This window comes from Macaca fascicularis, chromosome 1, assembly GCF_037993035.2.
Source record: "Macaca fascicularis isolate 582-1 chromosome 1, T2T-MFA8v1.1".
NCBI lineage: Eukaryota > Metazoa > Chordata > Mammalia > Primates > Cercopithecidae > Macaca > Macaca fascicularis.
In genome coordinates, this window is record NC_088375.1 from 38424010 (window position 1) to 38447827 (window position 23818).

General features: G+C 55.4%; 2 protein-coding genes across 3 annotated transcripts in view; one reads left to right on the forward strand and one right to left on the reverse strand.

The window, feature by feature from the left end:
* Positions 1–17239, forward strand: part of KIAA1614 (KIAA1614 ortholog) — a 39357-nt gene extending 22118 nt beyond the window's left edge. For both annotated transcript variants that reach the window (XM_065533569.2, XM_005540154.5), the window contains exons 5-10: positions 737–2298; positions 4172–4328; positions 6718–6958; positions 10037–10164; positions 10969–11153; positions 15956–17239. In XM_065533569.2, the coding sequence (XP_065389641.1) occupies positions 737–2298; positions 4172–4328; positions 6718–6958; positions 10037–10164; positions 10969–11153; positions 15956–16149 (2467 nt within the window). In that variant the 3' untranslated portion in view covers positions 16150–17239. The remainder of the gene's footprint in view (positions 1–736; positions 2299–4171; positions 4329–6717; positions 6959–10036; positions 10165–10968; positions 11154–15955) is intronic.
* Positions 9686–23818, reverse strand: part of LOC123575578 (uncharacterized) — a 28738-nt gene continuing 14605 nt past the window's right edge. The window contains exons 4-7 of the mRNA XM_074028244.1: positions 20730–20826; positions 20028–20159; positions 16427–16537; positions 9686–16307 (exon numbers count right to left, since the gene is read on the reverse strand). Of these exons, the coding sequence (XP_073884345.1) occupies positions 16520–16537; positions 20028–20159; positions 20730–20826 (247 nt within the window). The 3' untranslated portion in view covers positions 9686–16307; positions 16427–16519. The remainder of the gene's footprint in view (positions 16308–16426; positions 16538–20027; positions 20160–20729; positions 20827–23818) is intronic.

Sequence of the window (23818 nt, forward strand, 5' to 3'; positions counted from 1 at the left end):
CCCAGGAGTTTGAGACCAGCCTGGCCAACATAGTGAGACCTCATCTGTACAAAAAATAACCAAAATAAGCCAGATATGGTGAAGCACACTTGTGGTCCCAGCTACTTGGGAAGCTGAGGTGGGAGGATCACTTGAGCCCCAGAGGTCGAGGTTATAGTGAGCCAAGATCATGTCACTGCACTCCAGCCTGGGCATCATAGAGAGATCCTGCCAAAAAAAAAAAAAAATCTCTGACTTCAGTTCTCACACAGCCTCTCCTTTAAGTGGAGACTTAAAATATCCTGTTCCCATGACAGCATTATAGCAAATACATATTTCCACAATCACTACCAGAAATACATGGTGGTCAGGCTCACTTCCTCTCCCTAACAGACACACACACACAGACGCCGCCCCCGCCCCCAACTCCCCAACACACACGTGTAAGGACTTCAGCATATTCCCATTCAATAGTGTTTCATCTTAACTCAGGCTGAGCCATGCAAGAGAGGCAAAGCCAAAAGCAGGGAAGGTGGCCTTGGTTTTGTTTAGCGCTGTGTTAGGAACAGGATGGGCTTGCAAGCTGCTCTGGTTTGCGGAGACGCCCCAGAAATCCGCTCTGGAGTAACCTTGTGGGTTGCGGTTGCCACAGAACACAGTGGGAGACTGTAGCCCAGGGTGGAGGGGTAGGGCCGATGGGTGTCCATACCTCCCCATGTTTCTGCCCTTGACCTCTCTCCTCCTGTCTCTTCATCAGAGATGGCCACAGAAGCCCAGCCCGGGACCCCAGGACGACCCTTGCCTGCATAGACAACCTCCAGAACGGGCACACAAGCGATTCCTCCAGCGGAGAGTCCAGCGGCGGGCAGAGGCCGAGGCGGGGCCCCTCGCCGTCGCACGTGCGTTTTGAGGATGAGTCGGCCCGCGAAGCCGAGTTCCGCCACCTGGAGCGGCTGCAGCAGCGCCAGCGCCAAGTGCTGAGCACCGTGCTGCAGGCCGCGGACCAAGGCCCCCTGCGCTCCAAGCCCGACCTCGCCCACTACATCAACGGGGCCCCCCGGCTCCGGGACGCTGGGCAAGGGGCATTCCACCGGCTTGTGGGCAGCCTGGACCGCGGAGGACCCCCGGCGCCGCCGGCACGGGGCAGCGAGAGGAGGTGCCAGGCCTGCGGCAGCTGCATCGGCGACCCGCGCCCCGCCCACGGGAAGGCGTCCCCCGACCCCAGGACCCTCCAGGAGCTCCAGGCTGCCCGTGGGATGGAGAGGGTGCTGGGTGGCCTGAGCTCCCCACTCCGGCTCCTTCCTGCAGAGCCCGGGCTCCGCATGGAATGGATCCGGGAAACACACATCGGAGACATCGTGTGCCCTGCGGAGGTGGGTTCTGCCCTGGACAGCACAGACAACTCTGACAGCTGCAGGACGGACAGTGAGGAGGCGGGGACCGCTCAGGCTGGCGGGGCATGTAGGCGGACCCGAGGCAGCAGCCCGCGACTGCGACTGCGGGGCTCCAGGCCTCGAGGCCACAGGTGGTCCAAGAAGGCTGAGGTGGAGCTGCCTTGGGGCCTTCAGGCCCAACAACACCTGCCTAGGGCTGATGATATGGAGGTGGAAAATGAGGTGAAGGAGGGCAGAGGACACACGCCTGGGGGAACTCTATTTTTGAGAGAAGATGCTGTCCCTAAGCCTCCTGACCTGGAGTTGAAGCGGGTGCCCCTGGGACCCCAGTGGCAGCCTGGACCACGGCTGGGAAGTCACCAGGCTCACCTTTTGGATTCCCGGACTCCATGCAGGACAGCCTATGCCACCACCTCCCCCATGACGCCTGAATCACAGGGGCCAGGAGGCCAGGCCCAGGTTATAGAAAGCCAGGAGTCCCTGGAAATTGTCTGTCCTTCCTCCCTGCAACAGAGCTATGCAGAGCCTTCCGCCCTGCACCAAGCCCGGCAGCCAACAGTTTCCTTTTGTCCTGAAGGCTGGGCGCCAACCCCTCCCCCTTCAAGGAAGGCCACCTCGCCGGTGTCTCACAGGAAGGCAGCCCTGGCTGGATTGTGCAGGCCGGGTGACCGGGGAGAACCTGTGGGTATCCCCCTGCCTCCTTCAAGAAGCACGATTCTCAGGACCTGTGAGCTGCCCCCATCACAGACCCAGCCCAGCTGCCCTCAGGTCAGGCACCCACTCCTGGCCCTGTCCACCAACAACTGCAACAACAGCGCACCTCGGGGGCTGCAGGAGCCCTACGGGGGAGTCGTCCACGAGGGTAGGGTGGAGAGGGGCCCCTGCAGCCGGGAGCCGGAGCCGCCCCTGGAGAACAGCAGAGATGGTAAGGGGCTGCCGTTCATTCCTGCCCAGCCCAGGCCTGGTGTGGTTCTAGAGCAGAGGCCCAGACCCGACCTGTGACACCCAGGCCTTCAGAGTCATTCCCTTTTATCTCAATAGTCAGATGGCAGCATCACACACCACCTCGGCAGCTCCTTGGAGCCGCTCTGAGGTGTCAGGGGTGCTGGCAGAGGCCAGACGCAGGATTGACCGCCAGCCTGGAGGCAGACTAAGCAACTCCCTTCTGGGGGAGGCAGAACCATGGGGAAGGTGGTGGAGACATCCTCTTCCTGTTGGGAACCCTGAGGTTCCAAGATCCAAGCTCCAAGCTGCATGGCTGCTAGAGGCCTGGGCTTTAAGGGATTTACTCCCAACAGTGCAGAAAGAGGCAGCAGTTCCAGGATTTACTATTTGTTTGGAACAATAGATGCCCACTAATCACATGGCTGAGACCCTGCCCCTTCAGCAGCATCATTTCATTTCATTTCATTTCATTCACTCATTCATTCCTTCAGTATTGGCAGAGCACCTGTTACGTGCCAGGCACTGTACTAGGCACTGTGGGGAATGCACATGTGAATACTTGAGCAGGAGTCCTGCTCTTGAGGCTTTCTGTGGCCAGGCAGACATGCTGTCTGGAGGGCCCTGTGACCAAGGGAACAGGGCTCCTAGGCGGTGTGCTTTCTGGTACCAGACCCTCCCTGGCCCCTGGGCCTGTTGGTGGAGCAGTAGGTTTCAGCAGGCAAGGCTGCTGAAGGGTGTGGGTCTCACCACTTTGTCTTTGGAAGGGGTCCTCATATTGTGGGAGAATCCTGGGGGGTGGCGGGCTCAGGCCCTGATCCCTAGCGTTGTGATCCCAGATGACCAACTCTGCCGTTCACTTTTAGGCAGAGATAACAGGCTCACTCCACACGTGCCCACGGCTCTGACAGTCTTGGGGCTGGGATGGCTCGAGAGACCCAGGGCTTGGCAACAGAGTGGAGGGAGAGAGGGCAGAGAGATGACAGACCTTATTGAGGATGTGGATGCAAAGTCCCCTCCACTGCATGGGGACACACAGACTTGGTCCCTCTCCCTCCCTTGCTTACACAAACCTTAAGGCAACCCCCTCCCCCTGGGGTCCCTCCCACCCTGTGCTGAGTGGCAGTTTCCTTCTCTGGTGGGCTCTAGGCAGGCTGTGGGCTTGCCCCTAACCACTTCCTGCAGGGCTTCCCTTCTGAGACCTGCTGACCTCTCTGGGCAGCCCAAGCCTTTACCTCGGAGCTTGAAGCAGAGCGAGTGAGGCCCTGGGTGACTCCCTCAATCCCTCAGCCTGCCAGCATCCTCCTCTGTGAAGTGAGGACGATGATGGCACCATCTCCTAGGGCCCTGTGAACTCATCTCTGGAGAGGATTCCACTCGTTGCCTAGCACATAATAGATCTCCAGAAATGATGGCTATTTTAAAGCTCAGAAATCACAACTGACAAGATTGTGGGTTTTGTCCCAGGAATACAAAACTTTCCCCTGCTCCCACTATGTCCCTTGATATGGAAGGGACATGGCTTATCACAGTCAACCCTTTCATTGAACAAACAGTGATCACCTACTGTGGACTAGATGCTGTGCTGGGTGATGAGCTTCCAGCAGTCAACAAGACTCAGTCCATGTCCTCAAATAGTTTCCAGCCTCGAGGACACTCACGAGGGGTCCTCAGGCCTGGTCATCTAAGAGGCCACCCCACCTTCCCTTGCTGCTTCCCAGGTCTCTCCACTGCTCTCCTTGGGCTCTGCCTCTCCAGCTTCTTCTCACCCTCCCCCTGTTGGGAATGTCCCTTTCCCCCACAGGACCTGTGGGATGAGCTGGTATGACTCAGGTGGGATGCTGTGCTTGTTTCAGGAGGACCCCAGGGCTTTCCCGGCTCAGCAGATGTTGCCACCATCAACTCCACGGGCATCACCCTCTCCCTGTCCTCAGAGGAGCCAGAGTCCAGCCAGGAATCAAAGGGAAGCCTGCAGAGGACAGGGTCGGGATCTGGAGGACATGTGCTGTCAAGGTGAGTGACAGGAGAAAGAGCCAGACTGCAGAAGGAGGTGGAAATGGGGGCTCTGGGAGGGGAGAGACCCCCTGGAGTGGTGGCATGACCCACCTCACTGCTCCTAGTCCTCAGAGGCTCCCTAGACTGTGAACAAGCCTGGCAGCCCTCTCACTCCTCTCCCAGTGTCGTGTAGTCTGATGTACCTGCTCATTCATTCATGAAGCATCCATTGAACGGCCTCTAGCTGCAGACACTCTGCCAGTTCCCAGGGCAAAGCTAGCAGAGCCCCAGCCCTGGGGAAGGGCCCAGGATGGGCTTGCTTCTGCTTCTGCTCTGCGCTTGGATGCTTGAAAGTAACCAGACGTTGAGGAAAGGGAGCCCAGCAGTCACATTTTCCTTCTTTCCTTCAGCTCGGCGCCGGCGCGGGGTGGTGGGGTGGGGGCTGAGTCCTGGCCCTTTGGGACCTCCTTAACTTGCCTCAAAGCCTTGGTGAACCCGGAGCTCTGGCCAGGGCCTTCTCTTCCCTGTGACACACTATGCCTGGTGGCTGCAGGCAGCTCTAGGCCTGAAGAGGCACCAGAGCCGACTCTCCATCCCTAGTGCCATCTGCTCTCCAGAACTTCAGAGCTGCACGCTCAGTTTCTCCTGGACATCTCCATTAGGGGGTCTGATGGGCCCCTCAAACAGAAAGCTCAACAACTGCTTCCCCCATGTCCCGTTCCCTGCAAACACATCACTGTCTGTCTGCACAGCGCACAAGCCCGAATCCAGGAGTCCTGGATTGCTTCCTCTTCCTTCTCTCCCACCGCAGCCCCCTGCCAGTCATTGCCAGCTCCGGAAACCCCTGCCTCCCACCACTTTTCCTGGCCTGAACTCATAGCTTCTTTGCTATACAACTCTAGTGGCCCCTACCTGCTCTCCGCCTTCACCCTTGCCCCTACATTTCCTTCTCCACACAATAGTCAAGGGTCGCTTTTTAAAACTTGGATTAAATGGTGTCGTTCTCCTACTGAAAACCCTGAATGCAATGGTTTTTCCCTGCACTTGGAGTAGACTTCACACCTCGGCTATGGCTGGTCCTGCTTTGTGGACTTCGCCTTGCCTGCCTATCTGACCTCATCTTGTCCTGCCTCTTGCCCTTTTCTCATCACCTACACCCAAGCCTCATGGCCTGGCCCCTTTCTGTTCTTAAACACACAGAGCTCTTCCTGTCCCAGGGCTGTGGCACCAGCTATTCCCCGCACCTGGACTACTCACCTCCAGGCGTGGCAGCCCTGGCTGCTTCTTGCCACTCAGCTCTCAGTTTAAAGCTCCTCTTCTCAGAGAGACCTTCCCCACCACTCCATTTTAAAGAAGCGCCTGGTCATCCTCTGCTTCACCCACATGGGACGGGTCTCCTGGTTTTCCTGGTCTGTTGTTCATAAGCTCCTGCGAGTAGGCACCTTGTTTGTCTTGCATACACACACCCCAGGGCCTAGAAGAGGCTGGCACATAGTAGGCCGTTAAGAAATGTTGAATGAATGGGCCATGCACAGTGGCTCATGCCTGTAATCCCAGCACATTGGGAGGATGAGGCAGGTGGATCACTTGAGGTCAGGAGTTCGAGACCAACCTCGTCAACATAGTGAAGCCCTGTCTCTACTAAAAATACAAAAAGTAGCCGGGCGTGGTGGTGTGCGTCTGCAATCCCAGCTACTCGCGAGGCTGAAGTGGGAGAATAGCTTGGACCTGGGAGGCAGAGGTTGCAGTGAGCCAAGATGGTGCCATTACATTCCAGCCTGGCAGCAGAGCAAGACTCTGTCTCAAAAAATAAAAAATATATATACTGCATGAATGATTGGGTGGGCCCTTAGCTGAGTGTTATGGCAGGCGGCTTGCCTGAGCTATTGTCCCCAAAAGCAACCCAAGCAGAGTATCTGGCAGTCTTTCTTTTCTTTTCCTTTCCTTTTCTTTCCTTTTCTTTTCTTTTTTCTTTTCTTTTCTTTTCTCTTTTCCTTTTCTCTCTCTCTCTCCCTCCCTCCTTCCTCCCTCCCTCCCTCCCTTCCTCCCTCCCTCCCTTCCTTCCTTTCTCTTTCTTCCTTTTCTCTTTCTTTTTTTTGGGGGAGTCTCACTGTGTCGCCCAGGTTGAGTGCAGTGGCGTGATCACAGCTCACTGCAGCCTCGACCTCCAGGCTCAAGTGATCCTCCTGCCTCCATCTCCCAAGTAGCTGGGACCACAGACAGGAACCACCACATCCGGCTTCCACTTGACCTTTCTTTCTACGCCTGGTATTCAGTTCCTGGCCCCAAACGTGCCAGAGGCATTGGTGCTGGCCCATCTGCGGCCCTCGAGATGGCCCCAGGGTAGTTTGCCCTGGCCACCCTCCCGGCCCTCCCCTGCCCCCTCACCTCCACCCTTGTGTTTCAGAGCATCAGCAGGGGCTGACACAGGACCTGGCTCCCCCTTGGCTGCCCCTTTGGACCAGAACAAGAAAAGGAGCAGCAGCATCGCCTCCACCTTGGGGCTGAAAAAGCTCTTCTCAGCCCTTGGCCAGAGTTCCCGGCCCAAGCTGGGCAAGTCCCGCAGCTACAGTGTGGAGCAGCTGCAGCCCGCCGTGCCTGGCCTGGCGTCACACTCCAGGGCCCCGTCGTTAGAATCCCTGCACCCGGTGAGTCCAGGGGCCCCAGCCCAGGGAGTGAAGCCAGCAGTGGTGCAGCCACCATCAGCATGAAAGGTGAATGGAGGGAGGAGGTGCTGAGGATGCCTCCCAAGGAGCCCACAGTAGGGAGAGGGAAGCTGCTGGCATCCCCACGGTTGACCCGTGAGACTTGGATTCCCCTAGACAAAGGGTGGGTCGGCAGCATCTCACACTGCTGAGATGACCCTGCCAGCTGCCCAGGCCTGGGGTCCCTCTAGGCTCCTCCCTCTCCCTCAACTTTGCCACCTCAGCCAAGTCCCGGAGAGTTGACAGCCTGATGGTTCTGGAACCTTCTCCATGGCCATAGTGACTCTGAGCCCAGGCACAGATCACGTCCCACGTGGATTCCCTCAGCAGCCCCTTGACTGGCCTCCCTGCCATGGTCCTGCATGTGGCTTCCAGAGTGGTCCTTCTGATATGCAAATCTGGCCACACCACCCCCTCACCGAACATCTATCATTGGTCCCTTATTGCCTTCAAGATAAAGTTCAGACCACTCAGCATGACCAGAGTTTCTGGGATCTGTCTGCTTTCATCCCTCATCATTCTTCTTTTAACACACTTGACCCCGGTTGCAGCCGATGCGCTTGCAGTTCTGTCGGCAGATCGCTCGCTGACTCTGAACCCTCAGCTGGGCTCTTTCCCCCGCCTTCCCCAATGCCACCTGCCGGCTCATCCATCCTTACTGCAGGCACGTGCCCCTCAGGGAGCCACTCCCAACCCTGCCTCAGGCCGAACTGGGCCTCCGCCCCCTGCTCCCATTGCTACTGTGCCTCCCTCCTTTGTGGCACTCCCTGCATCATGTTTAGTTGGGTTTTGTCTCTCAGCCCTCACTGGAGTGTGAGTTATTTGAGGGAACACCGCTTGATCTTCGTATTCTGGTACTTTCTAGGGAAGCTAGTGCAGTACGCACAATACACACCAAGTAGTGAGTGGGTGGGAAGCGCAGGGCAGCTCGCTCAGGCTCCCCTCCCCAAGCACTCCACACTCTGCAACGAGGAGCAGCACCCGCTGGACGCCCCTTCTGTTCCAGGGAGTTCCAGGTGGTCTGTTTCTCCTAATTCCCTCCCCGCTCTCCTAGGGAGAGTGAAGCAGGTGAGAGTGGTTTGCGTTGCTGGCGCCTTTCATTTCCCAGGCTGCAGGTGAGACGAGGATGCAGACTGAATGAATGAAGGTCCCATTGACTGTCTTCCACCAAAGACTGTCCTAGGCACATGGTCAGTGCTCAACAAATATTTGCTGGTTGAATGAATGCAAGGCAAAGAAACAGCGGCAGAGATTGAAGCTGGCGAAATCAGCAGCAGTGACTTGTGCTCCAGGAACTCGCTGTTCTCATGAAGTTAGATTTATCCAAAGCATGTCTGAGCCGTGGCACCCAGATTTACTGTCATCAGGACTTCTATCTCTGTAAACCCCCCAAAGGAAACACCACCCCCGTCGGTGTCATGGAGAGGTTCATAGGCAATCTGAGCTGAATGGACAGACATAGGAAGTCCTGATGACAGGAAATCTGGGTGCAAGAAAGGGAGGCAGAGCAGGGAGGATGAACAGCAGAAATACATTTTCAAGAACTGAAAAAAGACAGAAATTTTCAGGAACATAGAAGATAAAGGAAGAATCTGTTTCTCCGCCACAGTATTTGTGACATTCCTCAGGGTGAAATACTTGCTGTTGGTGTGTGCTGCTGCCAAGAGTGTGTTTGCTGGGAGGTTTAGGTTTTTGGGTTTTTTTTTTTTTTAAGATGGAGTCTCACTCTGTCACCCAGGCTGGAGTGCAGCGGCACGATGTCTGCTCACTGCAACCTCGACCTCCTAGGTTCAAGCAATTTTCCTGCCTCAGTCTCCTGAGTAGCTGAGACTACAGGCATAGGTCACCACACCCAGCTAATTTTTGTATTTTTAGTAGAGATGGGGTTTTACCATGTTGGCCAAGCTAGTCTAAAACTCCTGACCTCATGTAATCCACCTGCCTTGGTCTCCCAAAGTCCTGGGATTAAAGGCATGAGCCACTGCGCCCAGCCGTATATATACCCCATTTTCTTTATCCACTTGTTGGTTGATGGGCACTCAGGTTGGTTCCATATCTTTGCGTTTGCTGATTGTGCTGCTCGCAAAGATATGGAACCAACCTTTCTCTTATAATGACTTCTTTCCTTTGGTAGACACCCAGTAGTGAATTGTAGGATTGAATGGTAGTAGATCCTTTTTTTTTTTTTTTTTTTTGAGACAGGGTCTCATTCTGTCACTCAGGTTGGAGTGCAATGGCACGATCTCGGCTCACTGAAACCTTCACCTCCGGGTTCGAGTGATTCTCCTGCTTCAGCCTCCCGAGTAGCTGGGATTACAGGCACCTGCCACCAGGCCCGGCTAATTTTTGTAATTTTAGTAGAGACAGGGTTTCACCATGTTGGCCAGGCTGGTCTTGAACTCCTGACCTCAGGTGATCTGCCCACCTCAGCCTCCTAAAGTGCTGGGATTACAGGTGTGAGTCACCACACACGGCACACACCATCTCCTTTTAAAGTGCACTGAAACCTTTTAACTTACCTGTGCTCAGCCCTGCCCCCATCATTTTGTGAACTCCTTGAAGGATTTCTTGTCTATCTTTTTATCCACAATGTTTGAAAGTACAGTGTTCGGTTTAAATTTTTGAACGAAAGCAATCACAAAAGACATACTAAAGAATCATAAAATAATATTTCGAATTTTAACTCTCAAGTGGTATTTATTACTTTGTAATAAACTTACTTTCATTTCTTCCTTAATGAGTAGTTAGATTTCCTTAATCAATGAGGTAATTAGTATAGCACTAAAGTTGTTATTGCAGCTAAAAAACAAAACAAAAAATCTCTTGACTCCTCAGATGGTCTATGTAGACCCATCTCCTTGAGTAAGTCATGGTGGTTCCTGTTGAATTCTTGGAAGCAATGATAAAAGCTTGTGCTGTCACTTTCTTACAGGGCCCTCACGTTCATGGTAGGGGCCAAGTCCTCTGTCAGCACCTCTCAGGTAGCTTTTCTCACCTGCAATATTGTCCCTTTCTCATCAGGTGTCGCCCTCTCACCAGCGTCGGAAAGCTGCCTCTTTTCAGAACCTCCATTCTCTGCTGAGCGGCAAGGGGGAGCGGTCCCGCCTCTACCTGGTAGCGGGGCCAGGGGACCACAGTGCAGCTGGCAGGTAAGAGGAGGACCCATGATTTGGAGGGTAAACTCAGAGAGTGACCAGTGGAGCCAAAAGCTTGACTCCTTCCGGCCTCAGCATCATGGCTCTGAGCAGGGTCCGCTGAAGGGAAAGCAAGGCCTCTGCCCAGGACATCTGATGTGTGGAGACAAGGCTGTCACAGGAGTCTCAGCACCTCAGTGTCCTGCCCCGACCCTCGGTGCACTGGGCTCTGAGAAGGCCTGGGGTTGCCGGAGAGGGTAGAGTTGGCCGGTTTGAGTCCATTGTCCCTCTGCTGTCCAGTGACATCTTGAAATCAGAAAGTTTAGAGAGCTTTCCTAGCCCAGCTAAAGATCCAAATAAACACGTGGAGACAGAGACCCCCAGAGGGGCCCAGGACGCATGACCTGCTTGGAAACATCCTGCCCTGTCTGACGAGGTCCTGTAGGCTGGCTGCTCTTTCCTGGGGCGTGGATGCACTTCAGGGTGTATGTTAGCTCCTGGAAATGTGACATAAAGTTACACCTTTTGTCAGATTCTTACAAAGGTCTCTGTACCCCCCCAAATTTGAAACCACTGCTTTGGGAGGGTGGGGTTTCTAGTTCCACAGCAGGCTCTGGGGGGCCTTGCACAGCAGTGGAAACGCACCAGTTTTGGCCCTAGCAGGCTCTCTTTGCTGGTTGAGGTCAGCAGAACCCCAGCCTCCAATGCCAGACTCTGGCATTGGATGTCCATGAGGCATCAGTCATCTGTAAGCTAGGGAAGAGTTGTGCCCAGTGCCTGATGCTTTTTGCCCTCACTGTGTCTCTGGTTCCCTCGCAGGCCGGCCAAGGCTTCACCACGGCGTGCCCTCAGCGTGGAGGACGTGGGTGCTCCCAGCCTGGCTCGCACCGTGGGCCGCCTGGTGGAGGTGTTCCCGGACGGCACGAGCCAGCTGCAGCTGCAGCGCTCCCCGGGGGGCACTTTCGGCTTCTGCGTGGCCTCTGGGAATGGGCGCCCAGACTCAGGTATGCCCTCTCCCCTTCCTCAGCCCCATAGCCGGGGCAGCCTCAGCAAACCGCGGCAGGGCCTTCTGGCTGTGTCAGAGGCTTTTCTGGTCCTTGGCTGAGCCGTGGAGCTCTGGGAATTCAGAAAGCCCCTGATTACAGGACTAGGCTTCTCCCCTCAGGGGCTCTTTCTGAATTGTCCAGGGCTGTCTAGGAGTCTGCACCTGCAGAGCCTTTGCCCTGGGTAGCTGCAGCTGAGAGGGCGTTGGTGGGGAGTGTACGGGAGGGGGTAGAGTTGGCAGGTTTGACTCCACTGTCCCCCTGCTGTCTGATGATATCTTGAAATTAGAATCTTAGGCAGGCGCAGTGGCTCACGCCTGTAATCCCAGCACTTTGGGAGGCTGAGGTGCCCGGATCACCTGAGGTTAGGAGTTCAAGACCAGTCTGGCCCACATGGTGAAACTCCATGTCTACTAAAAATACAAAATTAGCTGGGCGTGGTGGTGCATGCCTGTAATCCCAGTTACTCAGGAGGTTGAGGCAGGAGAATTGCTCGAACCCAGGAGGTGGAGGTTACAGTGAGCCAAGATTGCGCCATTGTACTCCAGCCTGGGCAACAAGAGCAAAACTTCGTCTCAAAGGAAAAAAAGAAAGAAATTAGAATTTTGAAGGCCATCTTAGCAGAGGAGAGCCAGAGGGAAACTGTCTGTGCCTGCCGGTTCTCAGCAGTCCCTTTGATGCGTCTGCGTTGAAACGGTTCCTTTCCTCCGGCTGTGGAGTATGTCTGGGCAGGTGGAGCCTGCCTGTCTGTCTCTGCATCCCGTCCCTCCCTCTGTGCCCGAGGATTATGTTCAGATGAATCCTGGCTGCAGGCTTCTGGCTGGGGTGTGCTCTGGGTCTCAATTCAACGCAGGCAAGGGCAGGGAGGAGTCCTGGACATCATTCTGCACTCTGGCCAGTTCTCAGTTCCGCCCCATCCATGAGTCTTTCAGGGCAACGTGACTTGCCAAGGCCCACACTCAAGGTCTGTGGTCCAGAATGTATCTCAGGGCAAGGGCCCATGAAAGACAGACATTCCCCAGAGGAGCAGGGAAGGAAGACAGGTATGCGAGGGTGGGCAAGGAGAGGAGGGGAAGGAAGAAGAGAGAAAGGGAGAGACAGATACAGAAAGACGCGCACAGAAGCCTGCTGCAGCTGGGCTCTGCCAATGGGGGGTTGAGTCCTATGCTTTGATCTCCTAGGTCAATGCTGTTTAGCCTGGAAAAAAGTCTGCCTGCTGCCACATTTGCAGACCGCAGCATGAGTTCTCATGTCTGTTCCATCATTAATTGTTTCAGCAAATATATACTAAGCACCTACTATGTGTTATAGATACGGGGGATACAGCAGTAAGTGGAACAGACCAAATCCCTGTCCTCATGAATATACTACCCAGTGAGCAGTTAGATTGTATCTATAAAATGTGTACTCTTGTTATGTATAATGTGCTACGTATGTCAGATGGTGAAAAGAAAGTTCTGAGAAACATACAGATAAAGCAGGTGTGGCAGATGCTGGTATAGACAGGAGTGTGGGGAGGCTTTTCTGAGAAGATGACACTTGAGCAGGGCCGTGGATGGGGCAAAGGAGGGGCCCTGCGGGTGTCTGGGGAAGAGCATTCCGGCAGATTGAACAGCGAGTGCAGAGCCCTCGTGGAGGGGTGAGCCTGGCCTGTGAGAACTGTGAGGAGGTCAGGTTGGACACCACAGAGCAAGCACGGGGTTGGGAGGAGCAGTTTGGAAAGATGGGGTTGTGCCACTGTAAGGGGCTTTGGCTTTCATGCCGAATGAGATGGGAGCCACTAGAGGGCTCGGAGCGAGCACTGAGGCTCTCTAATGTCTATGAGAATAGACCCCAGAGGGACACAGGTGGAGCCAGGGAGCCCTGTGTTGAAGCTATTTCAGCAGTCCGGGACAGAGATGGTGGTACTTGGGCTGGGAATGGCTGTGGAGATGGGGAGAGGGGAGAAGGTTGGATTCTGGTTGATTTGACTCTTTGCTGATGAGCTGGACATGTGTGTAAGAGGAAGACAGGACAGGTTTCTGCCCACTCTGGACTTCAGGAGGATAAAACGTCCTTCCTCACAGGCCTTCCCGTAGCCTCCTCTCCCGTTAGGCGAGTAGGACAGGCCCCCGGACAGGTGTGTGAAGGCGGAGGCAGACAACCCAGCATGTTTGTGCTCCGGCACCTCTGCTGGCTGTGTGACCTAGAGCGGGCGACATCCCTGCTGAGCCTGTTCCCTAATCTGTGAAATGAGGATGACAAAACCTACCTAGAAGAGTCATAAGGAGCATTTGATAAGGCACACAGGAAAGGGCCTAGCATTTTTCTTCCCTCCCCTTCAGAAAGAGAAGGTCTGGGGAAGAAAACCCAGACAGGGACCAGTGTGATCTGCGTTCCCCTGTCGATGTGAGTGCACACACAACAGGGCATTGTACTCTGGCCCCCACCATCCCCCAGAGTCCTTTTTGGCTCCCAGAGTGGGAGCCCCTCCCCGTCACCCGTCTGGGAGCTCTGATGGGCAGGGGTCTCTAGTGACCCAGGGTCCCCGGCACCCTTGCCTGAGTTGGTGCCAGCTCCCTGTTCTGCCCAAGCATTCCCTGGTCCTGCTGCCATCATGGGTCACTAGATGGCACACAGGGGTCCCCACGCACATGAAGCCTGGTGAGTGCTGGGGCCTCCGTTCCCCAGGCCATCCTCCAACAGCAGAGGGTCACTTCTTCCAGGCTCCGAGGGGCTGTGAAGAGGGCTGGCTTGTGCCCTGCGCTGAACCGGCAGGATGCTGGTATTAACTTGCTGGCTTTCACATCTGACTCTCTGAGTCTGTGAGAATAGCAGGCTTTGCCTTCTGCTTCTAATTGGATACAACATAGAGATCACACATCCTCAACAAAGGCCATTTCCAGCAGACAATAAATGCCTACGACAGCAGGCTGTCATATTTGTGTCACGAATTTCAGTCGTGAAATCTACACGAGTCTCCCCAAAATGGCAGGAGTGACGTCAGTGTCTGGCCTAGCTCTAGCTGCATTCTTTCAGGGTTTATCATTAGTCCCCACCTGCAACTCCCACAGCACATCAGACACTTCTCTGGGTTCGCCCCAGGGGCTCCTTCTTACCTGCCCCCTCCCCGTGCCACCAACCCGTAGACAGGGAGGGCAAGCAGTCCAGCTAGAGGAGGTAAAAGACAGGGTTGAGGGAAAACGCCTTGTACAGTCAGGATGGCAGACGTACCGTCAGGGAAGACAGCCCTGCAGAAAAGGCTCGGCTTGGCCAAGAAGCAACAAAAGGGATTCTATACCTCCGACCGGGGGGGGGGGGAATGTGTACAAAGATTGGATTTGCTAAATTCAGAGCCACAGACTTTCAGGTGCCTCGGTGAAGATCAGTGCTCTTTCAAAGCCACATTTCAGAGGCAGGCTTTAAAATGCCTGACTTCTGTCAGGGCCAGAGGCTGGGGGGACCTGAGAGAGGACTTCCCACTAGTCCAAGATGTGGTGACTAGTTTCAAGCCAGAGATTGAGGAGCAGACCTGATGCCCCTTCGGGCCCCTGCTAGGAACCCGATTGGAGGAAAAGGAAGTGGAGACAGTAACGCGTGGGCAGTGGCCTCATGTTTGAAATGCAGAGTGAGCCGAGCTGGGCTTGGAACAGCGAGGGTGCCAAAGGCTGCGCTGAGCAGCCTGAATTCCGCCAGTGCTGATGCCCATGCCAGGGGTGTGCCCTGCAGTCCTCCAGCAAACTCAGCCTGTGTCTCAGCCCCTGTGTCCACCCAGCACGGAGCATGGGCATCAGGGGCTCCAGCCTGCCCTGGGAGAGCCAGCACCTCACTTACTTTCTCCCAGGTGGGAGCAGCTGGAGGGGAATTTGAAAGGTTTCCAGCCACAGCTGAGGCCGGTGGGGGGATGGGGGCCTCCTCAGCTGGACGCTTCCCAGAGATGCCAGAGGGAGCCAGCCCAGCCAGCCCAAGCCCCACAGGGCCTGCCCCACTGACAGGGGGCTCCCTGAGAGCCGGAGCTTGGGAAAGAAACAGAGAAGCTGGTTCCTCCAGGCTGACTCTTGGCACCTTCTAGACCCAGGCAGGGCCTCTTTGGGGTGGGGAGGAGGGGACATGTGCAGAAGAGGAGAGGGAGCCACCGGAGCTTTGAAATATGTGGCTAGAATTTTTATTTTTCCTGGGTTTTTTTGCTCAGATGTTTTCCCATCCCAATTGAGGAACCATATCTCAGTAAGACTGAGGCCAGGGTCACTCTTGGGCAATAGAGTGCAGCAAACCAGGCTTGGATGTGGCTCAGCCACTTTTGCTTTTCCGATGATACCTTCCCACCACCCCGACCTTTATGCTGGGCCTGGGCAACCTGAGGCAGCAACTGGATCATAGTGCCAGGCACCGAGTAGGTATGGTTCCTAATTTTTAAAAACTATTTTCCTTCCTATTCTACAAGCAAAACTCATCTCAGAAAAAGATTAGCTCACTCACAGTCAGGTATAAATAAATAACAACAATTTAACGCGTTATTTGCACTAGGAGCATTTCCACTTTAAAAGCAGAGACAGTGGAATGAAGTTAGACTGTGGAGGAGGCGCACTGTCTAAAGCCAGTTGCGGCTGTGAGGTGGAATAATGAGAGGTATGTGTGTGTGTGCATGAGCGCAGAGAAGTGCCCGCTATGAGCACCTCCTCCCTGTGCCACACAAACAGCACCTCACCAACATGGTCAGCGTTCCAGAGATGCACTTCTTCGATTTGGGTGTCATTGTGAAATTCTCCCGTTTTCCTTTGCAGGGATCTACGTGCAGGAGATGGCTGACGTGAGCACGGCCAAGCTGTACTCAGGGCTGCTGGGGGTGGGCGACGAGATCCTGGAGATGAATGGGGCCAAGGTGGCAGGGCTGGGCTTGGCTCACATTAAGGAGCTCCTGGCCCACTCAGAGAGCTTGTCAATCCGTGTCTTGAGGCAGAGACCTGTCCCACGGTGACCCAGAAGTGCCGCTGCCCTCACTGTCACTGCCTTGGAAGCCCTGAAGCACTTGGGGTGGTTGGCAGGAATGTGCTGCACAGAGCTGCTCTGTGGCGGAAACAGATCCTGGCAGCATCTAACCTCTTGGGCTGTGGCAGGGCTTCTGTGGTGGGCTGCCTTTGGGAGAGGCAAGGAGCCTGTTAGCATATTTTGTTTAAGGCCATTTATGCAGAACTAGAAAAAGAAAAAAATGGGTCTCCTTCCATGTCTGAGGGGGTGTCAACATCTACTTGTACCTTTGTTGGCAGGGGAAGGAGGGAGATGCAGTGGGTCCTTTGGTTGATGTCTGAGAGCTGGCCTCACCTCCGGGTCCCACTCCCGGTCAAAGGCTACCCTAGCCTCCAACACTGTGGAACCAAAGAAAGCACATGTCCTTATTGGCCTTGACCCTTCCCTTTTTCAGCCACGTTCCTCCCTACTCCATTCACTGCCTTTGCCCTTTCTCCAGCAATGGGCAAAGTGTCCTGGAGTACCAGCCTTACAGCCATTGACCATATATGCCAAACCAAAATTGGAATGTGTCGTCTGACAGGAGTTTTATGCCCCTTCTGGGTTTGGGAACATCTGGGAGATGTTATCTGGTAGCCAGAATATTAAAAATTTCTAGGAAATTTTTTTATACATAAAGTTGAAAACAACAAAACTGATTTCAGGACATGCTACTGTGGTAGCCAGGATCCAGCCAGTGGGACCAGCCAGACCAGCCCCACGCCACCCCAGCCGCTGCCTCTGCCCAGGGGGAGGCAAGAGCTGCTGCAGCCTGGCCTGTGGCAGCCTCCATCTTAGTTCTGTCCAGCTTGGAGACAGGGCTGCAGCGGGTGCCTGGCTGTCACACAGCTGCATGCTTTCTGCCCAGACGTCCTGGCGCTGCTGTCAGTGGGCATGTGGGTGGGTGGGCAGCAGGGAGGCTGTGGAGAGCGGGGATGGGCCACCTGCCTGGGCCTCAGCGCTGCCTGGAGGGCTGGGACTCTTTGGGAGTGGATGGCCATGTGTCAGTCTTAACTTATTAAAAAGCAAAGCTGAAGCTTCTCTCACTCTGAGTTGCAAAATTCTGGGCTTGACACTCACTTGACCCTCACTAGCCACGGGCAGGACTGGGGAGTGGGGGAAGGCACGGGTGCTGGTGGTGGGCATGCCAGAGGAAAGGCTGGGGAGGCCCCGGGTTAGGGTGACAGCCAGGGTAGATGCAGAAGCCTCCAGACCGTCCTTTGGCGGAAGAAAAGCCCTGGGCAAGGTTATGATCAGGAGAGAAGAAGCCAAGGGACCCTAGCTGGGCACAACTGAGGAGTGTAATAGGAAGTTCAGGGCTGCTTTAGAACTGGCCAGGGTGCCAGCTGTGGTTTAAAAAAAAAAAAAAAAAAAGTCCTGGAAACAAGAAACCCAACCTTCAGCAGAATTGGGTTTAAATGAGTGTCAGGGCAGCTTTCATTGGACAAGGACACTGAAGCAGGCCTGTGGCCCAGGGAGAAGGTCGTGGGGGTGGGGAGGCATTCCTGTGCAGTGTTTGGGGTATGTTCCCTGCCCAGGGCCTTTGCAGCAGGAGCCAGGTCCCTGTCTTCATGATGCCCATGCGGGGAGAGGGAGGCGCTGAGCCCCATGGGGTAGGCGGGTGAAGGAGGAATGAGGGGGCTCTGACAGGTGAGCAGAGGGGCCAGAGGAATAAGTGCTTGGGGCTTCAGGCTGTGAAGAGGGCACTGGCACACCTCAAAGTGTAGAAATGACCCCACAGCAAGAAACCTCCAGTGTGGGGAAACCCTGGCTCCTCCTATACTGCAATTCTTGGCCCATGGTCACAAAACTGGAGAAATCTCATGTTGAGAAAAGCTCCTGGGGGCCAAAGACAGCTCCATTTTTCTCTGTATGGCAAGGACAACTTGCCTTCCTAGGTGGGAGGAGGTGGAAGCGGGTGGCTGGGGCTGGGAGGACAGGAAAAGGCTCAGGCATATCACCTCCCAGGCTGGTGACACACTTAGTCCTTAAATAGTCCTGCCAGGTGTGTCCTGCTCATTGTCTTCATCTTGCATAGACGGGGAACCAAGTTCAGCAGCACTGACAGGGCATGCAATCCTGCCCCTCTGACTCGGGGCCCCTTTTCCCACTGCAGCTGCCTCCCCATGCCAGAAAAGGATTGCTGCTAGGGGAGAGGCACGAGGCACACAGGACACCGGAGGCTCCCAGGCCTCTGGACGGTGACCTAATTCCAAGGAGGAAAGGCGCTGGCATCCCAGCTCTTCCCTGGGGCAGCCTGATGTGCAGGCCCTGCCTTGTGTGGATGGGAGGGGGCTTTGGTTTCTCCAGCCTCCTGTTTGACCTTCCCCAATTGCCTGCATCTGCCTGCCTGGAGAGCTGCTGACCTTGAAGGCCTGGGGCAGCCCTGCCTCACTCACACACTGGAGCATCAGAACCTAGTGTCTCACTCTGTTGCCCAGGCTGGAGTGCAATGGCATAATCTCAGCTCACTGCAACCTCCGATTCCTGGGTTCAGATGATTCTCCTTCCCCAGCCTCCCGAGTAGCTGAGACTACAGGCACCCGCCACTATGTCTGGCTAGTTTTTGTATTTTTAGTAGAGACAGGGTTTAACTATGTTGGCCAGGCTGCTCTCGAACTCCTGACATGTGATCCGCCCGCCTCGGCCTCCCAAAGTGCTGGCCTGAGCCCTAGTGCCTGGGCCATCAGAACCTTCTTACTGAGAGCTTATTAACCAGGAGCCAGGCCTAGGCCAGGCAAGAGCCCCGGGACATGAGAGACCAGCAGCCTCAAGGGGCCCCAGCCTAGCGGGAGGCACACACATATTACAGAGCCAAGGCAGGGTGTGCTGCAAGAGGGGCTGCAGCCGGTGTAGCCTGTGGACAGCCTGGGGCCATGATTCGTGGTTGGCCAGGTGGTTGGCAAGGGTGCCATCCGGACAGGTGAGCACAAGCAGAGCTTTGTAAAACGAGTAGGAAGCTACAGCAAGGGCCGAGTGACTCAGGCACAGAAACCAAAACAGCCACGTGCAAAGGTGTGGGTTTTCCCAGTGTCTAACTTATGTCCCTACCGTGGTTCACAGAAGGCCCCTGACACTGGGACTACACGGAGCAGAAAGTGGCACCACCTTTGCCTCAGGCACCGCAATCTCCTTGGGGCTTGGGGGCACTTTCTGAAGCCACCCGCAGAACGGGCGTCCCGGGTGGCCGCTGGTTTACTCTTCTTTCCCGGGAGCCTCCTCTGTAGCTGCGGGGTGCAGCAGAGGCGAGAGGTCTCCGCAGCTGGCACCCGGTGTCCCGGGAGGGAGGACCGGGGTCTGTCGCGGGCCCTGAGACCAGGAGGTGACTGTGCCCTCGGCAGCCGCCCCACACCCGCCCCGCCCTCAGGCCACCAGAGGCCACATCACAGCAACGCCGGTGCCGCCCCCAAGTATCCCCGGCGGGGCGGGCGGTCCCTACGGGCCCTGGCAGGCAGCGGGCGGCCGCTTGTTCTGCACCCGCAGGCTCCCCGCCAGCCGCGCCTTCCCGGCCACGCGGCCGCCCGCGGAGAGTGTTCCCGCCGCAGACCCGAGGCGTGGGGCCAGGCAGCGCGGCCAACAGCCTTTGTCTGCGTCCTCCCGCGGGGTCTCGCGCGGGCGGGGGTGAGAGGGGCGCGGGCCCGTTGCCCCGCCTGGGGGTCGCCAGGACCTTCGTGCCAAGGCCGTTTCCGGGAGGCGGGGTGTGTCCAGCAGGGCACCGGCTGTTAAGAGCCACTGGGGCCTGCAGCCTGAGGGTGGACGGAAGGCGGGCTCACGGGGGTTTTGCACGCCCCCGCCCCCGCCCCCAGCGCGCGCGCGCACACACACACACACACACACTGCTGGGCTCACCCTGCCCCTGAGGAACGCACGACTGGGGAGGAGGACAGGAGCCGACTGGTGCATCGCAAGGTCCCGGGCTTTGCTGAAAGGTGCTGTGGAGTCTTCGCGCCGAGCCAGACTGGGAGGATGAGCTGGAGCTGGCTGGAGGGATGGGGAGGAAGTGGGGCGAACTATGGACCCTCAAGTTCGTGGAGTGGGCGCGGGGTGTGCAGGAATGACTACCTGGTGCATGCAGTGTCCCCAGCTTTCAGGCGAGCTGGAGAAACCACAGGCTAGCTCGAATTTTGGAAACCCGTGTTAACCAGGACTTCAGGGACCTGCCTTCGTTGGGCTGTCCCTCACCTTGCCCTGCCAGCTCCACAAATGTTCCAGAGCTCTGCTGGGGTCATTAAATAACCCTGAATCCACACAGCAACACTGCGAGGGAGAGACTATTATACCAGGCTTAGGCAGGAGGAGTGGGAGGCTCAAAGGTTAATTCACAGATCCAAGGTCTGGGAGCCAATAAATAGCAGAGGCAGGATTTGAACCTGGCCCTCTGCGACTTCCAGCCAGCATCCTTCCACCCTCCTGGGTCCCTCTACAGTTCACCTCGCTTGGAGGTCCTCAAGCACCGCAGTACCCGCTCCCCGGCCTGCAGGCACAGCCTACGGGGCGGAGTGGTGCCCTCCAGCAGCTCCCGCGGCCCAGCTTGGCCTGCCCACCACTGACCTTCACCAGGACGCAGGCGTCCTCATTTCGGTGTTCCTTCCGGGAAGAGGGGCTGGAGAAGAGCAGGCAGATGCCTTTCCAGGGCAGTGTTTCCAAACTGCAGGTACAATTCACTCATGGGTTATAAAAGCAATTTTGTGGGTTGAGACAAGCATTGAAAAAAAAAAAAAGGACAGGATAGAAAATAAATAAATTAGAGTGCTTTATACAAGCCGAGGGTAGCTTAGGTTTTGAGAAATGCTGCTTCTGTGGGTATGTACCGAGTTGTAATTTAAGGTGGGTTATGGTTCTGTTTTGCAGGGAGACAGAAGAAACCTCAGGGCCATGGCCTGGCCCCTGGGGTAGTGGGGAAGAGGCCTCCACCCTAGATAGGTGTCCTGGGCAGCCGTTTGTTTTCACCTTTTCTGGAGGTGCCAAGAAGAGCCTATGACCCAGGAGAGGAAGGCAGTGACGCAACTGTGGACTTCTTCGTCCTCCAAACTGCCTCTGGGCACAGGATTCTCGTGTGGGTATTACTGGCAGGAACTTTGTTTGTTGGCTCCTGGATCTCACCAGCCCCAACTTCACCCATCCATGCACCCACCTACTCTCTCATGCTTATGCATGTGTCTTGGTTGGAATGCCCTTTCCCTGTCCACCCACAGACCCCGTGGCAGCCTTCAAAAATATTAGAGGTGTCTGTCTCTGGAAGCATTCCCAATACTGCATGCTGACTTCGGCTCCTCCCCTTAGATCCCATAGGATCTTGTACCAAGGGCTCTTTACTGTGACTCTTTAGGCAGAATTGCTTGTTTATCCTCCACCAAACTTACCTGGCAACAAGTGGACTTCCCTACTCCATCTGCCCAACCCATTTCCCACCCCAAGTCCCCAGGCTAGTTCTGGAGCGACTCAAAACGCCCTGCTGCCACCTGCATGAACAGGCCTTCCCTTTCTCCCTCCCTCCCCCACATATCCACAGAGAAGCTTCCCTCTTTCCTACAGAGCCAGAGCACCTGCTCAGAAATGGCAAGAGCCTTCCTTGGCAAGAAGCTCTGCCCAGCGTGCTCTGGCTGTGGGTTGGCCAGGTCGGAGTGCTGGACCCCAAGGAAGGGGGCTGCGGGGACTGGCGCTGATATGTGCCCATGGAGCCAGGGCTTAACAGCTGCCCTGCCAGTGCTGGAGGGTATCTGGAGCTCTCCTGTGGCTGCCAGGCTGCCTGCTGGGCCTGCCTTTGTCTTGTCCTTCTGCAGTCTGGGCTCAGGCCCCTACTCACAGTGTGGAGCTGCCCTTAGGGTTCTGGCCCAGTGCCAGGCACTGGGGAGAGGCCCGCCCTGCCCTTAGGATACCCACATCCCCAGGATGGATACAGCTTCAGTTATGAAAAAAGGCCAGCGTGCAGGGCTACAATGGACGCCCCAAGGCAGGAGACCCCACTCTATCTGAGGAGCAGAAAGGCTCCCAGGAGAGCCCACTCTAAGACTCCATGGTCCCCAAGACCCCAAGCTCACCAGCCTCCATCCAGCTCGGGTGTTAACTCAGGAACAAGAGGTGCTCGCATCCACGGCAGCGGCATTCAGAGGCCACAATTTGCTTTCTCATCCTGAGCCCCCCAGACTAAGTCTCCAGGATTTTCTGGGTTTATACAATAAGGGGTTTGGCTCATTTATTTTTTGCTTATTTCCAGCCAAATACACAAAAGCTCCAACACATTTATCAGCAAGGCAGACCTGTGTGAAACCCTGAGCCAGTAGATCTCTTGAACCCTACAGTGGACTTGAAATGCGGTCAAGTCCAAGGCAACTGGTATCCATGCAAACCAGGTACTTCTGGTTCAGTGCTTTAATCCACACTAACTGGCAGAGCTGTTGTGTCCCCTCTCCCCCTCCTCAGCCTTATGCTACCACTTCTCAGGTTAGAGGGATGGCTTAGTGAGATATCTGCTTGCCACCACTGAAGTCAGGCCAGTGTCTTTTCTCTTCATGGAGGCCTCGTATGGTCCAGGCCAACCTGGACTCCGATTCTGTCTCTACCACTTACTAGTTGTAGCCTTAGACAAATTTCTTTATTGCTCCATGCCCCAGTTTTCAGGTGTAAAGTTGGTCGCAACAGTATTTCTCGTCGGGTTGAGAACTGAATGAAAATGTTTTGCTCCTCACCGCATCCCTACAGCCTTGGTCAAAGACCTACCCCACACATCAGATTTGCATCAAATATTGGCCAGAACTATTGGTGACTGTTTAGATAAAACTTTTAGGAAGTTTAGAGTTATTGACCTCTTCGAAGGCCAGCCAATTTTACTGTGCCCGGAGAAAGCATCTGATGGTATGTGAGCAAGTGGGCTGGGAAGGGAGGTGGGGAGAAAACACCATCCAAAGAGGCTGGAATCGGAAGCACATGCCCACACTGGCTTCTGGAGCCCACTGCCCCCTCTCTGAGGTGCATCTGTGGTGATGCTTGCTCAGGCTCAGCCTGCCCCTGCACAAACAGTCACTGCTAATGCTCCATGTAGCAGCACCTGGGCAGGTGGGCATACAGCTGACACCTGGAGGCACCAAGGATCATTTACTGATTTGAAATGTGTCCTCTAGGACAGTGACCTATTACGGTGGTATGACAGGCCCTCCCTTCCTGTGAGTTTCATTTTTGCCTCAGTTCTTGCCTTTTAACATTTTGGGACCTTTGGAATGATGGCAAATCACTGTTTTGCTGCACAGCAAAGCCATGAGTAGAATCGTGTCACTGTCCACCTGTGGAACTGGACCCCTCAGGCTTGCAGATGCAAACTGTCTCCCTCTGCCAAAGCGACAGTCCATGTTTCTCCCTCGGGTCGGGGAGATGATCTGCTTTTATTAGAGGATACGTATAACCTTAACTCTCTAAGCACTCGTTTCTCTGGCGAGGCTGGTCAGTATGTTTATTTGCCATCACCTTTTCTCCCTAGCTACTATGTCTGGGAGAAATCAAGCTAAGGACTTAGCAAGCTCTGATATGGCACCTTCTGTGCTAGGCACTAGGGTCACAGTAAGCAGCTCTGCCTCTCACCACCTGTGTGACCTTTGGAAAATGACTTTTCTGTGTCCCAATTTCCTTACCTGCAGATTTAACAG